The following is a 19,971-nucleotide window of genomic DNA, read 5'->3' on the forward strand; positions in this document are numbered from 1 at the left end:
TTAAACTTTGATATAACTCCATTTGTCTTTTTATTTGCTCATGTCTTTGGTGTCATACCAGAGAAAACAAAGCCAAATCCATTGTCATGAAGGTTTCCACTATATTTTCCTAACAGTTTTATCATTTTTGGTCTGATGTCAGAGATCTTCATTCCATTTAGAGTTAATTTTTGTATATGGTATTAGAGAAGAATCCAACTTCCTTCTTTTGCATATGGCTATCCAGTTTCCCCAAAACCATTTGTTGAGACTATCTGTTCTCCATTGAATTGTCTTGGCACCTTTGATAAGTGTCACTTGGCCATACTCACAAAATTTTTTGGAGGGGGATTCTCCATTTTATTCCATGTGTCTGTATGTCTGGCTTTATGAGTACTATACTGTTTTGATGACTGTAGCTTTATATTTAAAATCAACAAGTATGAATAGTCCCATTTTGTTCTCCTTTTTCAAGGTTGTTTTGGTTACTCAGGGTCTTCTGAAATTCCATATGAATTTAGGATAAATTTTTCTATTTCTGCAAAAAGTGCTGTTGGGATTTTGATAGGGACTGTGCTGATTCTGTGGATTACTTTGGGTACTACTGACATCTTAACAATATTAATTCTTTCAGTCTATGAGCATGAGATATCTTATCATTTATTTATGTCTTCTTTATTTTCTTTCAGTAAAGTTTTATAGTTATCAGTGTACAAATTATTTGTCTCTTTGGTTAGGTTCACCCCTAAGAACGTATTCTACTGTTCTTGATAATTTAGTTAATAGAACTGTTTTCTTAACTTCTTTTTCAGATTGCTAGTATACAGAAATGCAATTGCTTTTTTGTGTCTTGATTTTGTATCCTGCAACTTTGCCGAATTTGTTTATTGGCTCTAACAATTTTTCCGTGTCGAATCTTTAGGGCTTTCTTCATATAAGATCATGTTGTCTATGAATAGAGATAATTCTGCTTCTTGCTTTTCAATTGGGATGTCTTTTATTTCCCTTCCTTGCCTAACTGCTTTGGTTAGAACTTTCAATACTATGTTGGATAGAAGAGACAAAAGTAGGTATCCTTACCTTATTCCTAATCTTGGAGGAAGAGCTTCAATATTTCAACACTGAATATGATGTTTGCTGTGGGCCATATAGTACTTTTATGAGATAGTTTCCCTCTATTCCTAGTTTGTTGAGAGTTTTTATGAGGAAATGTGTAGAATTCTATCAAATGCATCTTTTGCCTCAACTGAGGTGACCATGTGGTTTTGTCTATAATTCTGTTAATGTAGTGTATTTCACTGATTGATTTTTGTAGACTGAACCATCCTTGTATTTTCAGATAAATCCCACTTGATTATGATGTATAATCCATACAACATGGTGTTCAATTTGGTTTACTAACATTTTGCATCCATGTTCATAGGGATATTGGACTGCAGTTTTCTTCTAGTGTCTATCTGGCTTTAATTATTAGGGTGATTGCTGGTTTCATAAAATGAAGATACTTTATATGATATCTATCTTTAAAAATCTACTGGGGGGGCACCTGGGTGGTTCAGTGGGTTAAAGCCTCTGCCTTTGGCTCAGGTCATGATCCCAGGGTCCTGGAATCAAGCCCCGCATCGGGCTCTCTACTCAGCAGGGAGCCTGCTTCCTCCTCTCTCCTCTCTCTCTGCCTGCCTCTCTGCCTACTTGTGATCTCTATCTGTCAAATAAATAAATAAAATCTTAAAACAAAACAAAACAAAAATCTACTGGGACTTAATTAGTGGCCTAACACATGGTTTATCCTGGAACATGTCCCACGTGCACTAAGAAGAAGGAGCATGCTGTTATTGGTAGAATATTCTGCATATAACTGTTAGACCTGGTTGGTTTATTGCAAAGTTTATTTAATTTTTTCTCTTTCCTTACCTATCTTCTATTCTGGTTATTCTATTCATTAATGTGAGTGGGGTATTGAAGTCTCCAATTATTAATATAGAACTCTCTATATTTTCCCCTTCAATTCTGTCTTTGCTTCATATCTTGACTGCTTATTATTAGGTACATAAATATTTATGATTGTTGTATCTTACAGCTGTATTGAATCTTTTAATTAATATATAATGTACTCCTTTGTGTATTGCAACATTTTCTGATTTAAAGTTTATTTTGTCTCATATTAGTACAGTTTTGGTTACTGTTTTCATGAAATATCTTTTCCCATTCTTTCACTTTCAACCTACTTGTGTCTTTTGATGTAAAGTGAGTTTCTTGCAGATAGCATGTAGTTGGATCATGTGTTTTTATCTATTCTGCTAATCTATGTCTTTTGACTGGAGAGTTTAATTCATTTACATTTACAGCAATTACTGATAAGGAAGGATGCACTTCTGTCATTGTGCTGTTTTCTAAATGCCTTATAGCTTTTTTGTTCCTTATATCCTATATCATTGTCTTTTGTCTTAGTTGATATTTTTATAGTGAAAGTTTTAAATTCTTTTGTCATTTTCTTTTGTGTATTTCTATAGCTATTGTCTTTGTGGTTACCATCATGACTGACTTTAATATTCTGATGCTCTAATTTGAATTCATACAAGTTTAACTTCAATAACATAAAAACTGTTCCTTTATAGGTCTGTCACCCATTTGGTTGTTGATGTCACACAACTATACCCTCATACAAACAAATTAGTAATTCTTTTAAATGATTATCTTAAATTATGTAGAAAGCAAAATGTGGAGTTTCAAAGTTTTAATAATACTAGCTTTTAGACTAATAATTATGAAACTTGAATTAGTCACTTAACCATATACAAAACCAAATGTTATAAAATGTTGTTATAATAATAGTAGTTTTTATAATTGCCCATATATTTACCTTCACTGACATCTTTATTTCTTCGTATGGCTTCAAGTTACTATCAGTGTTCTGTTTTACTCTGCAGGATTCCCTTTAGGCTTTCTTGCTGGGCATGGCTGGTGGAAATGAACTCCCTCAGCTTTTGTTTATCTGGGGATGTCTTTATTTCTGTCTCATTTTTGAAAAATAATTTTGTTGAATAAAGCAATCTTGGTTGAGTTTTATTCTTTAGCACTTTGACTATATCAGCTTACTACCTTCTGGCTTCTAAAACTTCTGATGAGAAATCTGCTGATTATCTTATTGAGATCCTGATGGGATGTGTTGCTTCTCTCCTGCTCTCCCTCATTTTTGAAGGATAGCTTTGCTGGATATAGTATTTTTGGCTAATAGCTTTTTTTTTTCCTTCAGCACTTTGAATATATCATTCTATTGCCTTCTGCTTCCAAGGTTCTGCTGAGAATTTTCTGAAAATCTTATGCAACCTCTCATGTATATGGTAAGTCACTTTTCTCTTGCTGTTTTCAAGAGTCTGTCTTTAACTTTTGACACTTTGACTGTATCATGTCTTGGTATGAGTCTTTAGTTTAACCTCATTGGAATTGAGCTTCATGAAATTGTATGTCTATTTCTTTCCTCAGATTTGGGAAGTTCAGGGTCACTATTTTTTTCAAATAAGCTCTCTGCTCCTTTCTCTCTTCTCTTCAGACTCCCATAATGCATATATGGTCCACTTAATGATATCCCATAGTCCCTTAGGCTCTCTTCAATATTCTTCATTTTGTTTTCTTTTTGTTCCTCTGTCTCAATGATTTCAAATAACCTTCCTTCAAATTCATTGACTGTTTTCTTCTACCTGTCAAGTCTGCTGTTGAATCCCTCTAGTGAATTTTTCAGTTCAGTTATTATACTTTCCAGCTCCAGAATGTTTGATTCTTTCTAATAGTTTTTTAATATTCTCATTTTGTTCGTGCATCATTTTCATGCTTCAGTTAGTTGTCTATCCCTGTTCTCTTTTAGCTCCTTGTGCATTTTTTAAGAAGATTTATTTATTTATTTATTTATTTTTAAGATTTTATTTATTTGTCAGAGAGAGAGAGGGAAAGAGAGCGAGCACAGGCAGACAGAATGGCAGGCAGAGGTAGAGGGAGAAGCAGGCTCCCTGCTGAGCAAGGAACCCCATGTGGGACTCAATCCCAGGATGCTGGGTTCATGACCTGAGCCGAAGGCAGCTGCTTAACCAACTGAGCCACCCAGGCGTCCCAAGATTTATTTATTTATTTATTTTAGAGAGTGAGTGTGTGCACACGTGTGCATGCATGAGAAGGAGGGATGTGCAAGAGCAGAGGGAGAGGAAGAATCCCAAGCCAACTCTGTGCTGAGCACAGAGCCTGTTGCAGGGCTTGATCCCATGACAACCTGAGCCAAAATCAAGAGTTGAACACTTAACTGACTGAGCTACCCTGGCGCCCCTCCTTGTGCATTTTTGAGATAGTTTAAAAACATTCTTTGTTAGGAAGTTGAGAGATCTGTGTTACTTTATGGTTGGTTTCTAGAGTTTTATTCTGTTCCTCTGACTGGGACATAATTTCCAGTTTCTTCATATGCCTTATAATCTTTAGTTGAGGTTTAAGCATTTGGAAAAAACAAACACCCTTCTCAGTCTATTCACTGAGTTCATGCAGGGTGAGATCTTCACCAATTAGCCTGAATAAAGGTCCTGGATTTTCTTAGAACTTTCCTGGGGATATGTTTTCTCTGGGCTTGTATCTGTGCTTTTATCTGTCTTAATTTCCTAAATGACTTGCCTTTGTTTCTTCTCAGGAATGCAGCCTCCTGCTCCCCTGGTACTGCCTGTGGAACTACAAAATTCCTGAAGCTCTAACATGTGGCAGTGCTCACCTCTCTTTTCAGCAGCTTTCAAATTATACCACTATTCCCATTAGTGATTTGAGTCATGTGAGACAAAAACTATCTGTTGGGCAGCTCCCTAACAAGCCAAGGCACTGGACTCAAAGTCGACTCTTTTGTTTCCACCCTGAGGGAGGAGCTGAGATGTGTGAGGTTTCCTACCAGTTGCACCATGCTACGGTAGGTAGAGGAGGGGCATGGACACACAAAATAACCCTGATTTCCTACTCCTTTCATTGAGTCCTTTCTTAATTATGCATTTTCTTGGGTACTAGAGATTCTCAATTATCTCCAAAGTTTTCACAGAAGTATACTGGTCCATATATTTTTCTTAATTTGGCATTTCCATTGGAGAACAATAGCCTGGAGCTCCTTTGTCTATCATCTTGGTGATGTTTCCCAGATAATTCTTAAAGTCCTAAATTATTTTGTTCCAATCCGGAGTGAATGCTCTCTAGGTCTACTATTCAACATAATTTTAGGAATTCTATTATTCTCTTGGAGAAATCTCGTGTTCCCTGGATCCTGTGCCTCCCTCTTTATTACTCCTCCATTCTCATTCTTTTGATGCATACCTTTAGGTAACCAAAGAAATGGGGTGAGGGGGTATTTTTTCAAGTTCCTACATGTCTTTATGTTACACTCACACTTGAATAATAGTTTGGTTGAGTTTAGAATTCTAAGTTGAAAGTAATTTGTTCCATCCAAGTGCTTTGGGTGAGCAGATAGAAAGCTGGCAATTAAGTTTAAGGATCCCTAGAAATCAGAATGCGGAAGAGTTTTTCTGGAATACCAACTCTATACTAGGTGCCTTTGTTTATGACAGATAGTTCATTCAATGTTTTTAGACAATAAACCCTCTGACTTTCCCCCTGAAATTAGGTAGCCTGATGACTGAAATTTCTGTACTCAAGAATGGAGAGGTTGTCAGTTCTATCTACAAATTTTTAACAAAGTTATGGCCTATCTCTGAATTCAACCCTCTTATATATATTGTGTTTCTGAGTTGAAAACTCTCTGCTCTAAAGGGTAGATTTTCTCACTCCTTGGCTGCATGTATTATAGCCTGTGGCTTTCTCTGTCTAGCTTCACCAGTAACAATCTTACATTTCCTTTAGTTCTTTTAGTTTTCATTCAGATCTGTTGCCCTTCCCCTTATCTTCATTGACATGGATTTATATCTTATCTTTATCTATTCCTTTACTATTCTTTTAAATGGAATCTTAAGAAGGGGAGGGATAAGTGAATGTACTTAATTTTGAATTAGAAGACAGCATATACCATTTTAACAGGGATTTTTTGGTGGGTATGGGAGTACAAGGAGGGAATAAGGTCAAAGACTTTACTACTAGATTTGCCATCACTTCTGTTTCTAATTAAGACTTGCACACCCTCATAATTGTTATGTTACCTCTTCCTCCATGACGTAAGTGAGCAGCTTCCAGTCCCACTCCACTGTCTTGGCATTAGCTGGATGTAGCCTGAAAGTCAAATGACACCAATTAGAATTCTGGAGAGTTCAGTGGAAGAGGGGATGGGATGTGGAAGATGACAGAAACAAGAAACCTCCTTTTATTCTCACTACTCTTGCCCATCCTTTGACATGATACCATGTCACCTGAGGGTAGTGCAACTTTCACTATCCACTTCTCTTTTGGAAGGCACTAGTAACCCAATTTTGCCTTGAAGAAATCAATACTTTATTACTCTAGCCCATTAGTTTTATCTACTAGGATCCTATGATGAAGCCTATGAAGCATATTTAGCCAATCATGATATTCTATCCTTCAGTTCACAGTGATTGGTTTAAAAAAGAGCTCATGTCCTATGTTATGGCAATTAAAGCCCGTAAGACTCAACTTCAGAAATCTTGTGTGATTATAAAGGAAGTGGACTCTCTGTCCCATAAAAGCTGGAAGCTGAAAAGACTACTAAGTAGATCCTGAAAAGAAGAGCAAAGCAGGACTGAAAAATGGATCCTGGTAACAATTTTGAACTGAATTAAATCTTATTCCTAGGTTTCTAGTAACATGAATAATCAAATTCTCTGTTATCAGATGTTAAAGCTAGTTTGGATTGGGTTTCCTGTCACTTGCAACCCAAATAACACTGACATACTACGTCACACTCTTGAATGGTTAGCTGAGTCAAGCTTAGGCAAGAGAAAGCTGTGCCCTGAGTCCAGGTTCCCTAGGAGAGTCACCAACATCTAAGGTTCATACTGTTGAATTTTCATGAGAAGCATATAGGCCTCCTTTAGGACATCCACGGTTTCGGAGCCACTGAGCAGGATTTTCTGGATGATGTGAGCCACAATTTCTCTGGGTGGGTAATGCTGGGGTGACACAAAGTCCATCAAAAACTGCACAGTCCCCAGGGGAAAATTTTCTTCAATGGTGTTTGTTACCATTCTTAGTCTTCGATGAGGAATGGGTTCTAATTTTTGACCCTTACTCTGTAGAGATAAAAAGAAGAAATTAGGATAGGTTTCTACAGACATAAAAACAAAAGGTTCTGAAACAGGTTGAAGACAGCAAAATTTTCCATGCATTTGAAATATTCATAATTTAAAAAGAAAAAGACTGAAAAGCCTTATCTAAAAAACTTTTAAGGACATGGGAAAATACTTAATATTAAGTTAAAAAATAAGAATTTGAAGTTGTACATATAATATGATTGCATCTGTGCTAAAATATAGCATAGCAAAGAAAGTACAAAAGAGTCAAGAGCTAGCCTAAGTTGATTTTGGAGTGAGGGTGAGAAGATAGTTAGGGGTAGTTATGATACTATATCAGATACTGAAATAAAGAGTGAAGAAAGATGTTTTAAATATGTTTTATTGTTAAAAAAGAATCCCAAACAGCAAAAGTTACTTCCCTTCCACCCCCTAAAAGTAAGTATCTAAAAAGATTGGGAAAGAATATGTGAAAAGTGGTTTTCTATTTTCTGGGTGGTGGGTGGAATAATGGATGACTTTCCTTTATATGCCCTTTTGCATTTTTCCATAATAGATACCTATTAATTTCATAATCAGAGGGAAAAAGTTTAAAAGTTTTTTGATATTGGAATATAATAACAATAATAAGAATAATTTTTGAACATTTGACTTATCCTCACTTAAATTCTCACAACAACCTAATAAATACATACTATTATTATTCCTATTTTATAGATAAGGAAACAGATTTAGAGAGTAACCATTTGGCATGTAGCAAATGGCAGAACCTGATTTCACATATGGGGTGATATAACCCCAGATCTAATAACAATAACTATAATTTTGTTAAAAACCCCCATTATTAAGAAATTTAAAATGCTTATGTATAAAAAGGCAACTTAGCAGGAAATACACCAAAATTATTAACAATAATAAATGCTGACTGATAGCACAGTAAGTAATTATTTATGTTTTAAAATGTTTTATATTAGGGGCGTTGGGTTAAGGATGGCTCAGTGGGTTAAGGCCTCTGCCTTCAGCTCGGGTTAAGGTCCCAGGGTCCTGGGATCGAGTCCTGCATCAGGCTCTCTGCTCGGCAGGGAGCCTGCTTCCCTTCCTCTCTCTGCCTGCTTCTCTGCCTACCTGTGATCTCTGTCTGTCAAATAAATAAATAAAATATTTTTAAAAAAATAAAATAAAATAAAATGTTTTATATTAAATAAGCATTTTTTTAAAAAATCTGAGAGTAAGTATTAAATTTAAAACATCAACTAAAGATTTGATAGCTTATGTATAACAGTAAAACAGTGATGGCTAGACCTGTCCATTCAGAAAATCTGCAGAAGTCCACTGAGCTTTCCTTATGTCTCAAATCTCCTGAAGGTAACCCTGATCTCACTGACCAAAGACCAATACTGTATCTGGCAGGTAATGAAAATTAAGAACCAGAGAAGAGAAAAACAAAAAAATCTTACTTTGGTGACTATTTTACTTGTGAGGCACTTTACCTATATTTGAACTTTTTCATTTCTTGCCTACAAATGGGGACATCTACAAATAGATAAAGTTTACAAAATCTTTTGATGCCCATATACTTAAGGGGAATGAATACTTATAAAACATTTCTTTAGGCCTTGAAAGGCGACTGACTTTGTGCTTTATGTGGTTTTGGTTTTGTTTCTGTTTTTTTTTTTTTAAAGACTTCATTTACTTGACAGAGAGAGACAGCAAAAGAGAGAATACAAGCAGGGGGAGGGGAGAGGGAGAAGCAGGCTTCCGGAGGAGCAGGGACCCCAATTCAGGATTGATCCCAGGACCCCCGGATTATGACCTGAGCCAAAGGCAAACGCTTGATGACTGAGCCACCCAGGTGACCCTGTGCTTTATGTGTTTACTTTTAAGTCAAACAACTTTATGATATGGTCATTATGACTTATTTTAGAGCTAAACCAAGACTCAGAAGACTCAGAGGCAATTAATGGTATGTGGCAGCATGGGGACTGGCTAAGAAGTTCTGGGCGAAAATGACCTAGTGAAGAAGTACTTATTAAAAGCCCAAAAGAGGGCGCCTGGGTGACTCAGTGGGTTAGGCCGCTGCCTTCGGCTCGGGTCATGATCTCAGGGTCCTGGGATCGAGTCCCGCATCGGGCATCGGGCTCTCTGCTCGGCAGGGAGCCTGCTTCCCTCTCTCTCTCTCTCTGCCTGCCTCTCCATCTACTTGTGATTTCTCTCTGTCAAATAAATAAATAAAATCTTTTAAAAAAAAAAAGCCCAAAAGAAAACATGGGACAGAAAAGATTTACAGGTGAATGTAATCAGATGGCCAAGGTTCTTTAAAGTAAGAAACGGAGACAAAAAAATCCCTTTTGTTTGGCCTAACTGCCATCTTTTTACCTAAGCTATGTTTACATAGAAAGGGAATGTGGTATCCCCATTACATCTACTGGTGGCTTCTCTAGTTGTGCAGCACCTAAAAAGCACTACAGCCTTGACTAGGGAAACACTACCTCTCTCAAGTCCCCCAAATGCTCTTTATAATGGCCTGATATACACCAGGCACACCCACAGGAAAAAAGAGAATGAGCTAGTGGCTGGGGAGAGTCATTCAGAAGAAGACCTAAAACATATCAGAAGATGTAACAACAATAAAAATGAGAGAAAAAAATTCACTCTTCAAAACCAAATCAACGTGAATGCCTGATACATACTATGCTGGATTGCTGATTGCTCCAAGAACGCACCTTTTGAATTCCTGTCCTACCTCAAGCCAGTCTTCTTAATGTTGATAATAAGGTTATGAATAATGAAAAAATAGCTTCATATTGTAGGACTCAGGCACAATTTTTTTCCCTTCCCTCTGCTAAGACAAGCATCTGGTTTAGTTCTCATAACTAAATAAAGACCAATGGGAAGTAGCATTCCCATTAAAATCTTAAAATTGAATTTCCTCCTCCAAATCAGGAAGTAATGATTTTGGAGGCACTGAAGTATCCAGAGTATCACTATCTCTGTGATATGGGAGTGGTAAAAAGGGCATCAAGAAGGGGAAGGCAGAGGAATTGAAGAGAAGTAATTGATGAAGGCCTAGAAGGAGCCAGACACTCTAATAGGCACTTTATATATGTTATGTCATTTAATAATCCTGTGATGTGTGTTCTTATCTCCATTTTACATTTAGGAAAGCTTGGGCTCAGGAAGGTATAGTGACTTCTACAGTGCCAATTGCTAACTGAAACTTGAACCCAGGTCTGACTCTACACTAGATGATTCCACAAGAAAAAAGATAAAAATTTCAAATTTATCCTGGGCCTGTTCTCTCATGCATGGACTCCTTACAGCATAGTGACTTCATGCGAGGCCTATACAGAGGACACCTAATTTCTTGGGGAAGATATGTTAGCTCACCTCTCTTGCGTCTTTATCTGGTATTAGTGTCTGGAAGAAGAGGTGATGCACTGGAGGTCGTAAGAAGTACTTCAGTCTATGCAGGCATGGTCTGTTGTATAACCCACCTTGTGGTGTTTGTGCTTGTACCTGGGCAGATCCGGCATTAGCAGGCTCTGACAGTGATCTCTCTTTTCTGGCTGGAGTTTCTGTGATGGGGAGCCAAGGAACTTTCTGTAAGGAAGTTTCAGACTGTGGAGACTGTGGGCTGGGAGAGAACCTTGGTGAGGATGGAGCTGAGACTTCCATAGGAGCGTCATGGTTCCGTATATCATTTTGGAGAGAGTAAGACCTGTCTCGTGGTAAGTGAGGCAAGTCTCCAAGTGAGTGTGGCATGTCTCCTGGCAAGCATGGCATGTCTCCAGGTGAATGGACTGTATCTCCTGGGAAGTCTGGGACTTCTCCAGGGGAATGCGGCACACTTTCTGGTGACTGTGGCACATCTTCTGGTGACTGTGGCACATCTGCTAGTGACTGTGGCACATCTTCTGGTGACTGTGGTATGTGTCTTGGTGACTGTGGCACATCAAATGATGACTGTGGCACATTTTGTGACTGTGGCACATTTTGTAAATGTGCCACATTTTGTGGATAAGATATGTTTTGCGGTGGGCCTGGTACATCTTGAGGTAGGCCCTGAGAGTCTTGAGGTGGGCACAGTGAGTCTTGAGGTGGGTCAGGTGAGTGCTGAGGTTGCCACGATGAGTCTGGAGGTGGGCTTGGCACATTCTGCTGAAGGCATGGCATATCTCGAGAAGGGCATGGAACTTCTTGAGGCAGGTGAGTCAAAGCTTGTACTTGGCACTGCACGGTTTGTGATGTGCATGACAAAGCTCGTGGTGGGCATGAGGAGGCTCGTGGTGGACATGGTGAGGCTCGCAGTGGGCATGGCAAGATTCGCAGTGGGCATGGCAAGGCTTGAGGTGGGCAAGGCACATCTTGCTGTGGGCATGGCAAGGGTGCTCTCTGATTGCTTGTTGGGGAGAGGGAGCAAATATCTGAAGATAGCTGTAGGCTTGCCAAGAAGCCAAGGTCACCTTTGAATGATGTTGAGCTACAATTTGGCTCTGCTGGATAAACAGAGTCCCCACTGATGGATGTAGGGGGTTGTGGACATTCAAATGCGGTTTCTTCCAAAAGGTCCAAATCCACAGGATCGCTGTTAATGATTCTCCGTGCTGTAGGCCAAGAGCTTCTGTCTACCCGCCCTTCTGTCACCTCTTTGCTGGAGAGGCTGGCACATGTCTGAAGACTGGCTGGCTCTTTCTGGGAAGCAGCAACAGGTTCTAGAGTCAAGTCAAGAGTGGCGATAGGTCTGTTTTCTTCCTCAGTTCTTGTCAGGTCAATCACACAGAGTCCATTGCGATCCTTTGCCCTTGGTCTGGTTTCTCTAGTTAAGTCAATGAAGTCCTGTTAAAGGATTGTGAGAATATAAGAGGTCAAGTATGCTTTGCTTTATCTAAGAAGATTTACATCTGAGCTTTTAAGGATAACCATATTTTACCTTTTCAATTCATTGATAATTTATACATTTTATATAACATAAGCATTAATTTATTTCCTTTGGTTGAAATTCTGCTGTCAATTTCTATACCTTCCTAAATTATCCAAGTGCCACATGCATGTAATTGAGGGCATAGTGGGAAATTTTCTCTGATCCAAAGTAAACAGAGGAGAAGTTGGGAAGATTTCAACCATAAGTCACAAGGGAAAAAGCAACCTTTGTTTCGAAAACCGAACACACAGGATAATTTGTAACAGGGACTAAAGAAGGAGGTAAGCTAACATAAGAGAATCTACTATGTACTAAGAACATATTGAGTGTTTTCATGTATCTTTAATTTTCATAATATTCCTACCAGGTAGGCATTATAATCTCCATTACACAGATCGGGAAAATGGAGTTCAGAGGGGTTAGGTCATTACCTAAGGATTATATAATTAAGTCACAAAGACAGACATTCAAATTCAGGTCTGTATCCTTCTTTCTCTGTACAATTTCATTTAACATATAATCAGTCAGATATATAGAATAACACAATAACTGTTGCAAAACCAACAGGGTTAAGTCTGAATCCTAACTAGGTTAGTTACTGGAAAACCTCCTATCTTTACCTCCATTCCTTGCCAAAATGATTAGGCAGTTCATAAATCCTGATGATGCCAGCCAACAGTACTATAATCAATCTCTATGCCATAAGCCTGGAAAAATATTATACTCCCTTTCATTCTCAAAATTGTCTCAGTGTGGATGACAAATAATATCACCCTAATTACTGATCAGTCTCATTGACAAATATGAATGTAAATATCCTCCATAAAGTATTAGCAAATTGATTCCAGGATTTAAAAAAAAAAGAACTCCATTTCTGATCAGAAGGGCTAACTAGATACTCTGATTACCAACCAAATAAAAGTTAGAATTGATATATAAATGTAAAAACATGGGAGGAGATAAAACAAGAAAAAAAACAACCAAAAGAAAGCCAGTATCAGACAAATTAGATTTCAATGAAAACAGCATTACTAGAGATAAAGAGGCCACTGTACAATAAGACTTAGTTCATCAAGATATAATAATTTCAAAATGTAAGCCTAGGGGTGCCTGGGTGACTCACTTGGTTAAGTGTCTGCCTTCTGCTCAGGTCATAACCCCAGGGTCCTGTGTAGGGCTCTCTGTTCAGCAGGAAACCTGCTTCTCACTCCCCCTCTGCCTGTTACTCCTACTGCTCATGCTCACCCTCTCTCTGTCAAATCAATCAATCAATCAATCAATCAATCTTTAAAACTGCATGCCTAATAACATAATCTTCATAAAACAAAAAAAAATACAGGTACAAGGAGAAAAAGGAATATCCATAGTCACTGTGAGAAATTTTTACATGTCTTTCTTGACTGGTAGATCATGCAAATAAAAAAATTATTATGGATACAGAAGATCTGAACACCTTTAACAAGCTTCATCTACAGGACTCAGATATTCATAATTACATAAAACATTTATAAAATTTACCAGATACCAGGAGTCAAAGTACATCTTAATCAATATCAAAAGATTATCACTCAGATCAAAATACTATTAAGTTAGGAAGCAATACAAAAAAGTAACTAGGACAAACTCCATATTGCAAATTAAGAAGTATGACCAAATAACATATAGGTCAAAAAGAAATCATAGAAATTAGAAAAATTTTAGAACTGAACAGTAACAAAAATACTAGGTATTAAAATGTTACATGCAGCAAAATAACTGTATAGAAAAAATTTACACTTAGACATTTAATTAGAGAAGGAAAATGGAAGTAAATTAATGTTCTAACCACATATATTTAGAGAGCAGAAAAAGGACAGAATAAGCCCAAAGAAAGCAGAAAAGAAGAAATAATAATAGTGCAGAAATGAATGAAACAGAGAACACAGAAGAGAAGTGCAACAATGTCACAGGTTTGTTCTTTTAAAAGATTATTAAAATTACCAAAATTAGCAAACATGGTAAGAAAATTAAGACAACAAAGGCACAAATAACCAATATTAAGAATGAAAAAGGGACAAAATTACATACGTTTTTAAGATAAAAAGAAAAAAGATGAGAAGATGTTATGAACAATTCTGCAAAAAAGCTTCGGATCTTGGATGAAATAGATAAATCCCTGAAAAAATAAAGCTTACCAAAACTGACTCAGAAAACTGGATGATGAGTATGTGGGTGATCATTATACAGGTTGCTTTATTTTTCATGTTTGAAATTTTTCATAGGGGAAAGTTATTTTTCAAGTTGACTTAAGAAGAAAGAAAAAATCAAAATAGCCCTTTAACCAATGAAATGAAAAATCAAAATAGCCCTTTAACCAAAGAAATGAAATCAGTAGTTGAAATTTTTTCCTTCAAAAAATTCCAGACCAAGGTGATTTTAAAAGGAGAGGTCTGCTAAAAACTCAAAGAAAAAATGATTCTACTTTACATAAGCTATTTAAAAGAATTAAAAAAACGAAGGGATACCTCCAACTCATATTATGACTTAGCATAAACTTGATCCAAAATCTGAAAGTACAAGGAGGAAATATAAGTCAATATCACTTCTGCACACGGACATAAAAATCTTAAACAAAATACTATAAACTTGGTCCAGCAAAACCCCAACATGAGTCTACCTAGGAACCATACCTAGTTTAGCATTAAAAAAATTAATATAGCTAGCCACATAAAGAAGAAAATCAAATTATCATGTGAAGAGGCCAAAAAGCATTTGATAACAAATTCAAACTCCAATTTTATAAAGAAAAAATAAATTCTTGGGGCACTTGGGTGGCTCAGTCAGTTAAGAATACAACTCCTGATTTTGGCTCAGGTTGTGATCTTGGTCCTGAGTTAGAGCTGTGCGCTAGGCTCTGCACTAGGCGTGGAACCTGCTTAAGATTCTCCCTCTCCTTCCCTCTCTAAAGAAAAAAAAAAATCTCGAAATAGAAACAGAAGAAAGCATCCTTAACTATTAAAATTTACTTACAAATCACACACAGTAAACATTATACTGAAACACTGAAAATATTCCCTTTAGGAGCACAACAAAGGTGCCTACTGTCACTAACTCTATTTATTTATTTACGATTTTATTTATTTATCTGGCAGAGAGAGATCACAAGCAGGCAGAGAGGCAGGCAGAGAGAGAGGAGGAAGCAGACTCCCTGCTGAGCAGAGAGCCTGATGCGCGGCTCGATCCCAGGACCCTGGGATCATGACCTGAGCCAAAGGCAGAGACTTAACCCACTGAGCCACCCGGGCGCCCCTACTAACTCTATTTAGTACTGCGCCAAGGCTATACATACAATGCAGGAAAATAAGAAAAGATATAAAAAGTAGAAAGATTATAAAGACTAAAAATGTCCTTCATGAATATGATTATTTATATGGGAAACTCAAATAATCTATAGAGAAGTATCAGAATAAGAACATTTATCATGACTTTTGGATATAAAAATTACAATTTTTTACAATTCAACAACAGTACCACCATGTTGCATAACTCCCACATCACACAACTTCAGGGGAAATCATTCCTATATTCTATATGAATTGCACCCTCTAGAGCAAAATTCTAGGCAATCCACACAGCAACAATAAGAAATCTTTATATACATGCATACATGTGTTTTTTTAAAAATTCTTATTTATTTATTCATTTGCTAGAGAGAGAGAGTTAATGAGTCCAACAGGGGGAGCAGCAGGCAGAGGCTCTCCTCCGAGCAGGGAGTCCAATGTGAGACTTGATCCCAGAACTCTGAGATCACAATCTGAGTCGAAGACAGACACTTAAACTGACTGACCCATCCAGGCATTCCATATGTTTGCTTCTTTTTAAAAGATTTATTTGTTTGAGAGAGAGAGAGAGAGAGAGAGTGGGAGGGAGGGGCAGAGGGACAGAGAGTCTTAAGCAGACTCCATGCTGAGCATGGAGCCTACCCAGAACTTGATCTCACAACCCTGAGACCACCTGAGACAAAATCAAGAGTCAGTTGCTTAACCCACTGAGCCACCCAGGTGCCCCAATATGTACACTACGTATGGGTGTGTATGTATATACATCTATGTGTACACACGCATGCATGTACATGGGTACACACACACACACACACACACACACACACTACATGTGGCAGTTATTTTTGTGGGTTGCCAAACATTTCCAGTTATTTCCTTAATGGTACATGGTAGACTGTACTTCCTGAATCCTATGATTAGGTGGGGTTATGTGATTAATTCTGCCCAATAAATTATGAGTAGAAGTAACATGTATTACTTTTGGGCTCGGCCCTTTAATTTCTGGATGCAAATACTGCAAAGCCTTCTTTTTCCTCTGATATGTCTCATGCCCATGTTTAAGATAGTGGCAGCTCTGTCAGCCTGTGTCCCCACATGACTATGATATGCAGACATACTTCTTCCTCTAACCAACATGTAAAGGACATGTGGTAATGTAAATGAAAATAAACCTTGTTTTAAGCCACAGTATAACCTAGCTTATCCTGACACACACAGTACTTGAGAATAAATTTAACAAGAAATGTGTAAGACCTGTGTGAAAAAGTATTACAGAAATGTACTGAAGAACACTAAAGTAGGCCTAAATAAAAGTATATACCATTGTTCATGAATTAGAAGACTCCGTGTCATAAATATTCCAATTCTCTCCAAACTGATATATGAATTCAATACAATTTCAAAGTCCAAACAGGTTTTATTAAGGAACTTGAGAAATTAACTCAAAATTTGAATGGAAAAACAAAAGACCAAGAATAGCTAAGACATTTCTGAAGAAGACAGTGTGGTACTGGCACTAGACAGTCAAACAGATAAATGGCATAGGATAGCAAGTTCACAAATAGAGCTATACATATAAGAAAATTTGATTTATGTCAGAGGTGGTATTAAAGATTAGGAGGAAAAGATGGAACCTTCCATTAATGGTACTGGTTATGCATTTGGGGAGAAAGTGAAATAAGATCTTGACTTCATGCCAAAATCATAAATCAGTTTCAGAGTTATTGAAGACTTAAAATAAAAAAAAAAAACTAAAAATTTTTTAGAAAAAAACCCGAGAGAATATCTTTATAATCTTTGTGTAAGGAAGAATTTCTTAAAATACAAAGTAGAAACCATAAAAGAATAAATGGCAACATTAAAATTAGGAATTTCTGTTTATTAAAAGCACCATGAAGTTGTAAAATAAGCCACAAACTAGAACGTTCTTGGTAGCCTGATTTGGGAATACTATGTAGAGAAGAAGATAATTAAAGTCACATGCAATAACATTGATTAACTTTATAAGCTTAATATTGAGGCCAAAAGAAAAACAAAAGAGAGTAACATACAATATAATTCTGTGATACTGGACTGCTGGGGATACATTCCAAGACCCCCAGTGAATGTTTAAGACCACAGATGGTACTGAAACCTATACATACTGTTTTTTCTATACATACATACCTAAGATAAAATTTAATTTATAAATTAGGTAAAGTAAGAGATCAACAATCATAACAATAAAATGAAAAAAATTGTAACAATATGCTGTAATAAAAGTTATGTGAATGTGGTTTTTCTCTCAAAATATCTTCTTGTATTATACTCATCCTTCTTGTGATGGTGTGACAGGATAAAATGCTTGTATGAAGATGAAGTGAGATGAGTGACAGACATAGGCATTGTGATGGTAGTGGTAGGTTACTATCATCCTTCTAATGATATGTCAGAAGGGGGTCATCTGCTTAGAAATGGCAGTTGACTGGGTCACTGAAACCTTGGAAATTGAAACCACAGATTAAGAGGGGACTACTGTCTTGGTCTTCATCCTTGGCTCCAAGCAGAACTCCAGTAAACATAATTTGCTGAATAAAAGAGGAGGGTCTTTTGTTATTCATAAGCCCCTTTCAACCATACCTCAGTTTGCTAATGACTGATGACTGAAAGCTCCTCTGTAGCTTCAGGATTGGGGCTAGTTGTTACAGGAATTAACCATGTTTTTAAAGGGTTAGAATTTTCAGGCCCACTCCTTCAATCTCTGAGAAGGGGAGAGGAGGTGGAGACTGAGGTAATCACCAACAGCTAATGATTTTAATCAATGATGCATGTCATGGATTATTCATAAAAATCCGAAACAACAGTTTTGAGAGCTTCCAGGTTGGTGGATGCATCTATGTACCAGTAGGGAGGTGTACCCCAAACTCCAGGGGGGACAGAAGCTCCTGCACTTAGCACCCTTCTGGACCTTGCCCTATGTCCCTCTTCATCTGGCTGTTCATTTGCATCCTTTATAATAAAGTGGTAATAGTAAGTAAAGTGTTTCCCGGAGTTCTGTGAGCTGCTATTATCAAAACTAAGAAAAAGAGTCATGGGAACCCCCAATTTATAGCCAAGTTGGACAGAATGGTGGGAACGAGGGCCCAACTACTCACAATTGGCATCTGAAATGAAGCCACCTGGTCCTGAACTTGTGTGTGTGTGTGGGGGGGGTTTTTTTTTTTTTTAGGAGTTTTTCGTTTATTGATTCAACTTCTTTGCTGGTTATCAAGTCTGTTCAAGTTTTCTATTTATTTCTGCTTCAGTTTTGGGTTTTGCATATAGGTTACAGGTTTCTAGGAATTTATCCATTTCTTCTAGGTTGTCTAATTTGTTGGCGTATAGTTTTTCATAATATTCTCCTGTAATTTTATTTCTGCAGTGTTACTTCTAATTTACGATTTTGTTTGAGTGATTTTTCTTCTCTTCTTTATAAGCTGGCACTAGAGTTCTATCAATTTTATTGATTTTTTTCAAAGAACCAGCTCCTAATTTCACTGATCTGTTCTACTGGTTGTGTTTTGTTTTGTTTTAGTTTCTGCATCACTTATTTCTGCTCTAACCTTTATTGTTTTCTTCCTTCTGCTGGTTTTGGATTTTGTTTGTTCTTCTTTTTCTAGCTGCCATAGTATAAAGTTGGGTTATTTATTTCATTTTTTCCTTGCTTCTTGATGTAGTCATGTATTGCTAATTCCCTCTTAGAGACACTTTTGCAACGTCCCAGAGGTTTTGGACCACTGTGTTTTCACTTTCACTTGTTTCCATGTAATTTTTAATTTCTCCTTTGATTTCCAGGTTAACCCATTCATTGTTTAGCAGCATGTTGTTTAGCCTCCATGTATTTGTGGTCTTTCCAGATTTTTTTCTTGTGGATGACTCCTAGTTTCATAGTGTTGTGGTGAGAAAAGATGCATGGTATAACTTCAATCTTTTTGAATTTGCTGAGGTTTGTTTTGTGGGCTAATATGTGATCTATTCTGGAGAATGTTCTGTGTGCACTTGAAAAGAATGTGTATTCTGCTGTTTTTAGGATGGAATGTTCTGAATATACCTGTTAAATCCATCTGTTCCAGTATGTCATTCAAAGTCATTATTTCCTTGTTGATTTTCTGTCTAGATGATCTGCCTAATGATCTAAGTGGGGTATTAAAGTACCCTACTATTATTGTATTATTATTGATTAGTTCCTTTACCTCTGTTACTTACTGTTCTATGTATCTGGGTGCTCCTATGTTGGGTGAGTTATGTGATTTTTTTACAGAAATGTTCATTTTTACTGCTTTTGTGTTTCCTACCTTTACACTGTCATTTTTGGTCCTTCCTTTCTACTCAGAGTCTCCTTTAATATTTCTTGCAGGGCTGGCTTAGTGGTCATGAATTCCTTTAGTTTTTATTTGTCTGGGAAATGATTGGTCTCTCCTTCTATTCTGATTGATAGTCTTTCTGGGTAGAGTATTCTTGACCACACATTTTTCCCATTCAGCACTTTGAATATTATCATGCCACACCTTTCTGGTTTGGA

General features: G+C 37.1%; 1 protein-coding gene across 2 annotated transcripts in view; it reads right to left on the reverse strand.

Annotated features, from left to right (window-relative positions):
• SIMC1 (SUMO interacting motifs containing 1) overlaps nt 1–19,971 on the reverse strand; it is a 69,703-nt gene that overhangs the window by 34,842 nt on the left and 14,890 nt on the right. For both annotated transcript variants that reach the window (XM_045075590.1, XM_045075589.1), the window contains exons 2-4: nt 10,578–12,026; nt 6,958–7,190; nt 6,147–6,216 (exon numbers count right to left, since the gene is read on the reverse strand). In XM_045075590.1, the coding sequence (XP_044931525.1) occupies nt 6,147–6,216; nt 6,958–7,190; nt 10,578–12,026 (1,752 nt within the window). The remainder of the gene's footprint in view (nt 1–6,146; nt 6,217–6,957; nt 7,191–10,577; nt 12,027–19,971) is intronic.

This window comes from Mustela putorius, unplaced genomic scaffold (genome assembly GCF_011764305.1).
Source record: "Mustela putorius furo isolate JIRA1106 unplaced genomic scaffold, ASM1176430v1.1 tig00000145_pilon_pilon_pilon, whole genome shotgun sequence".
Classification (NCBI taxonomy): Eukaryota; Metazoa; Chordata; class Mammalia; order Carnivora; family Mustelidae; genus Mustela; species Mustela putorius.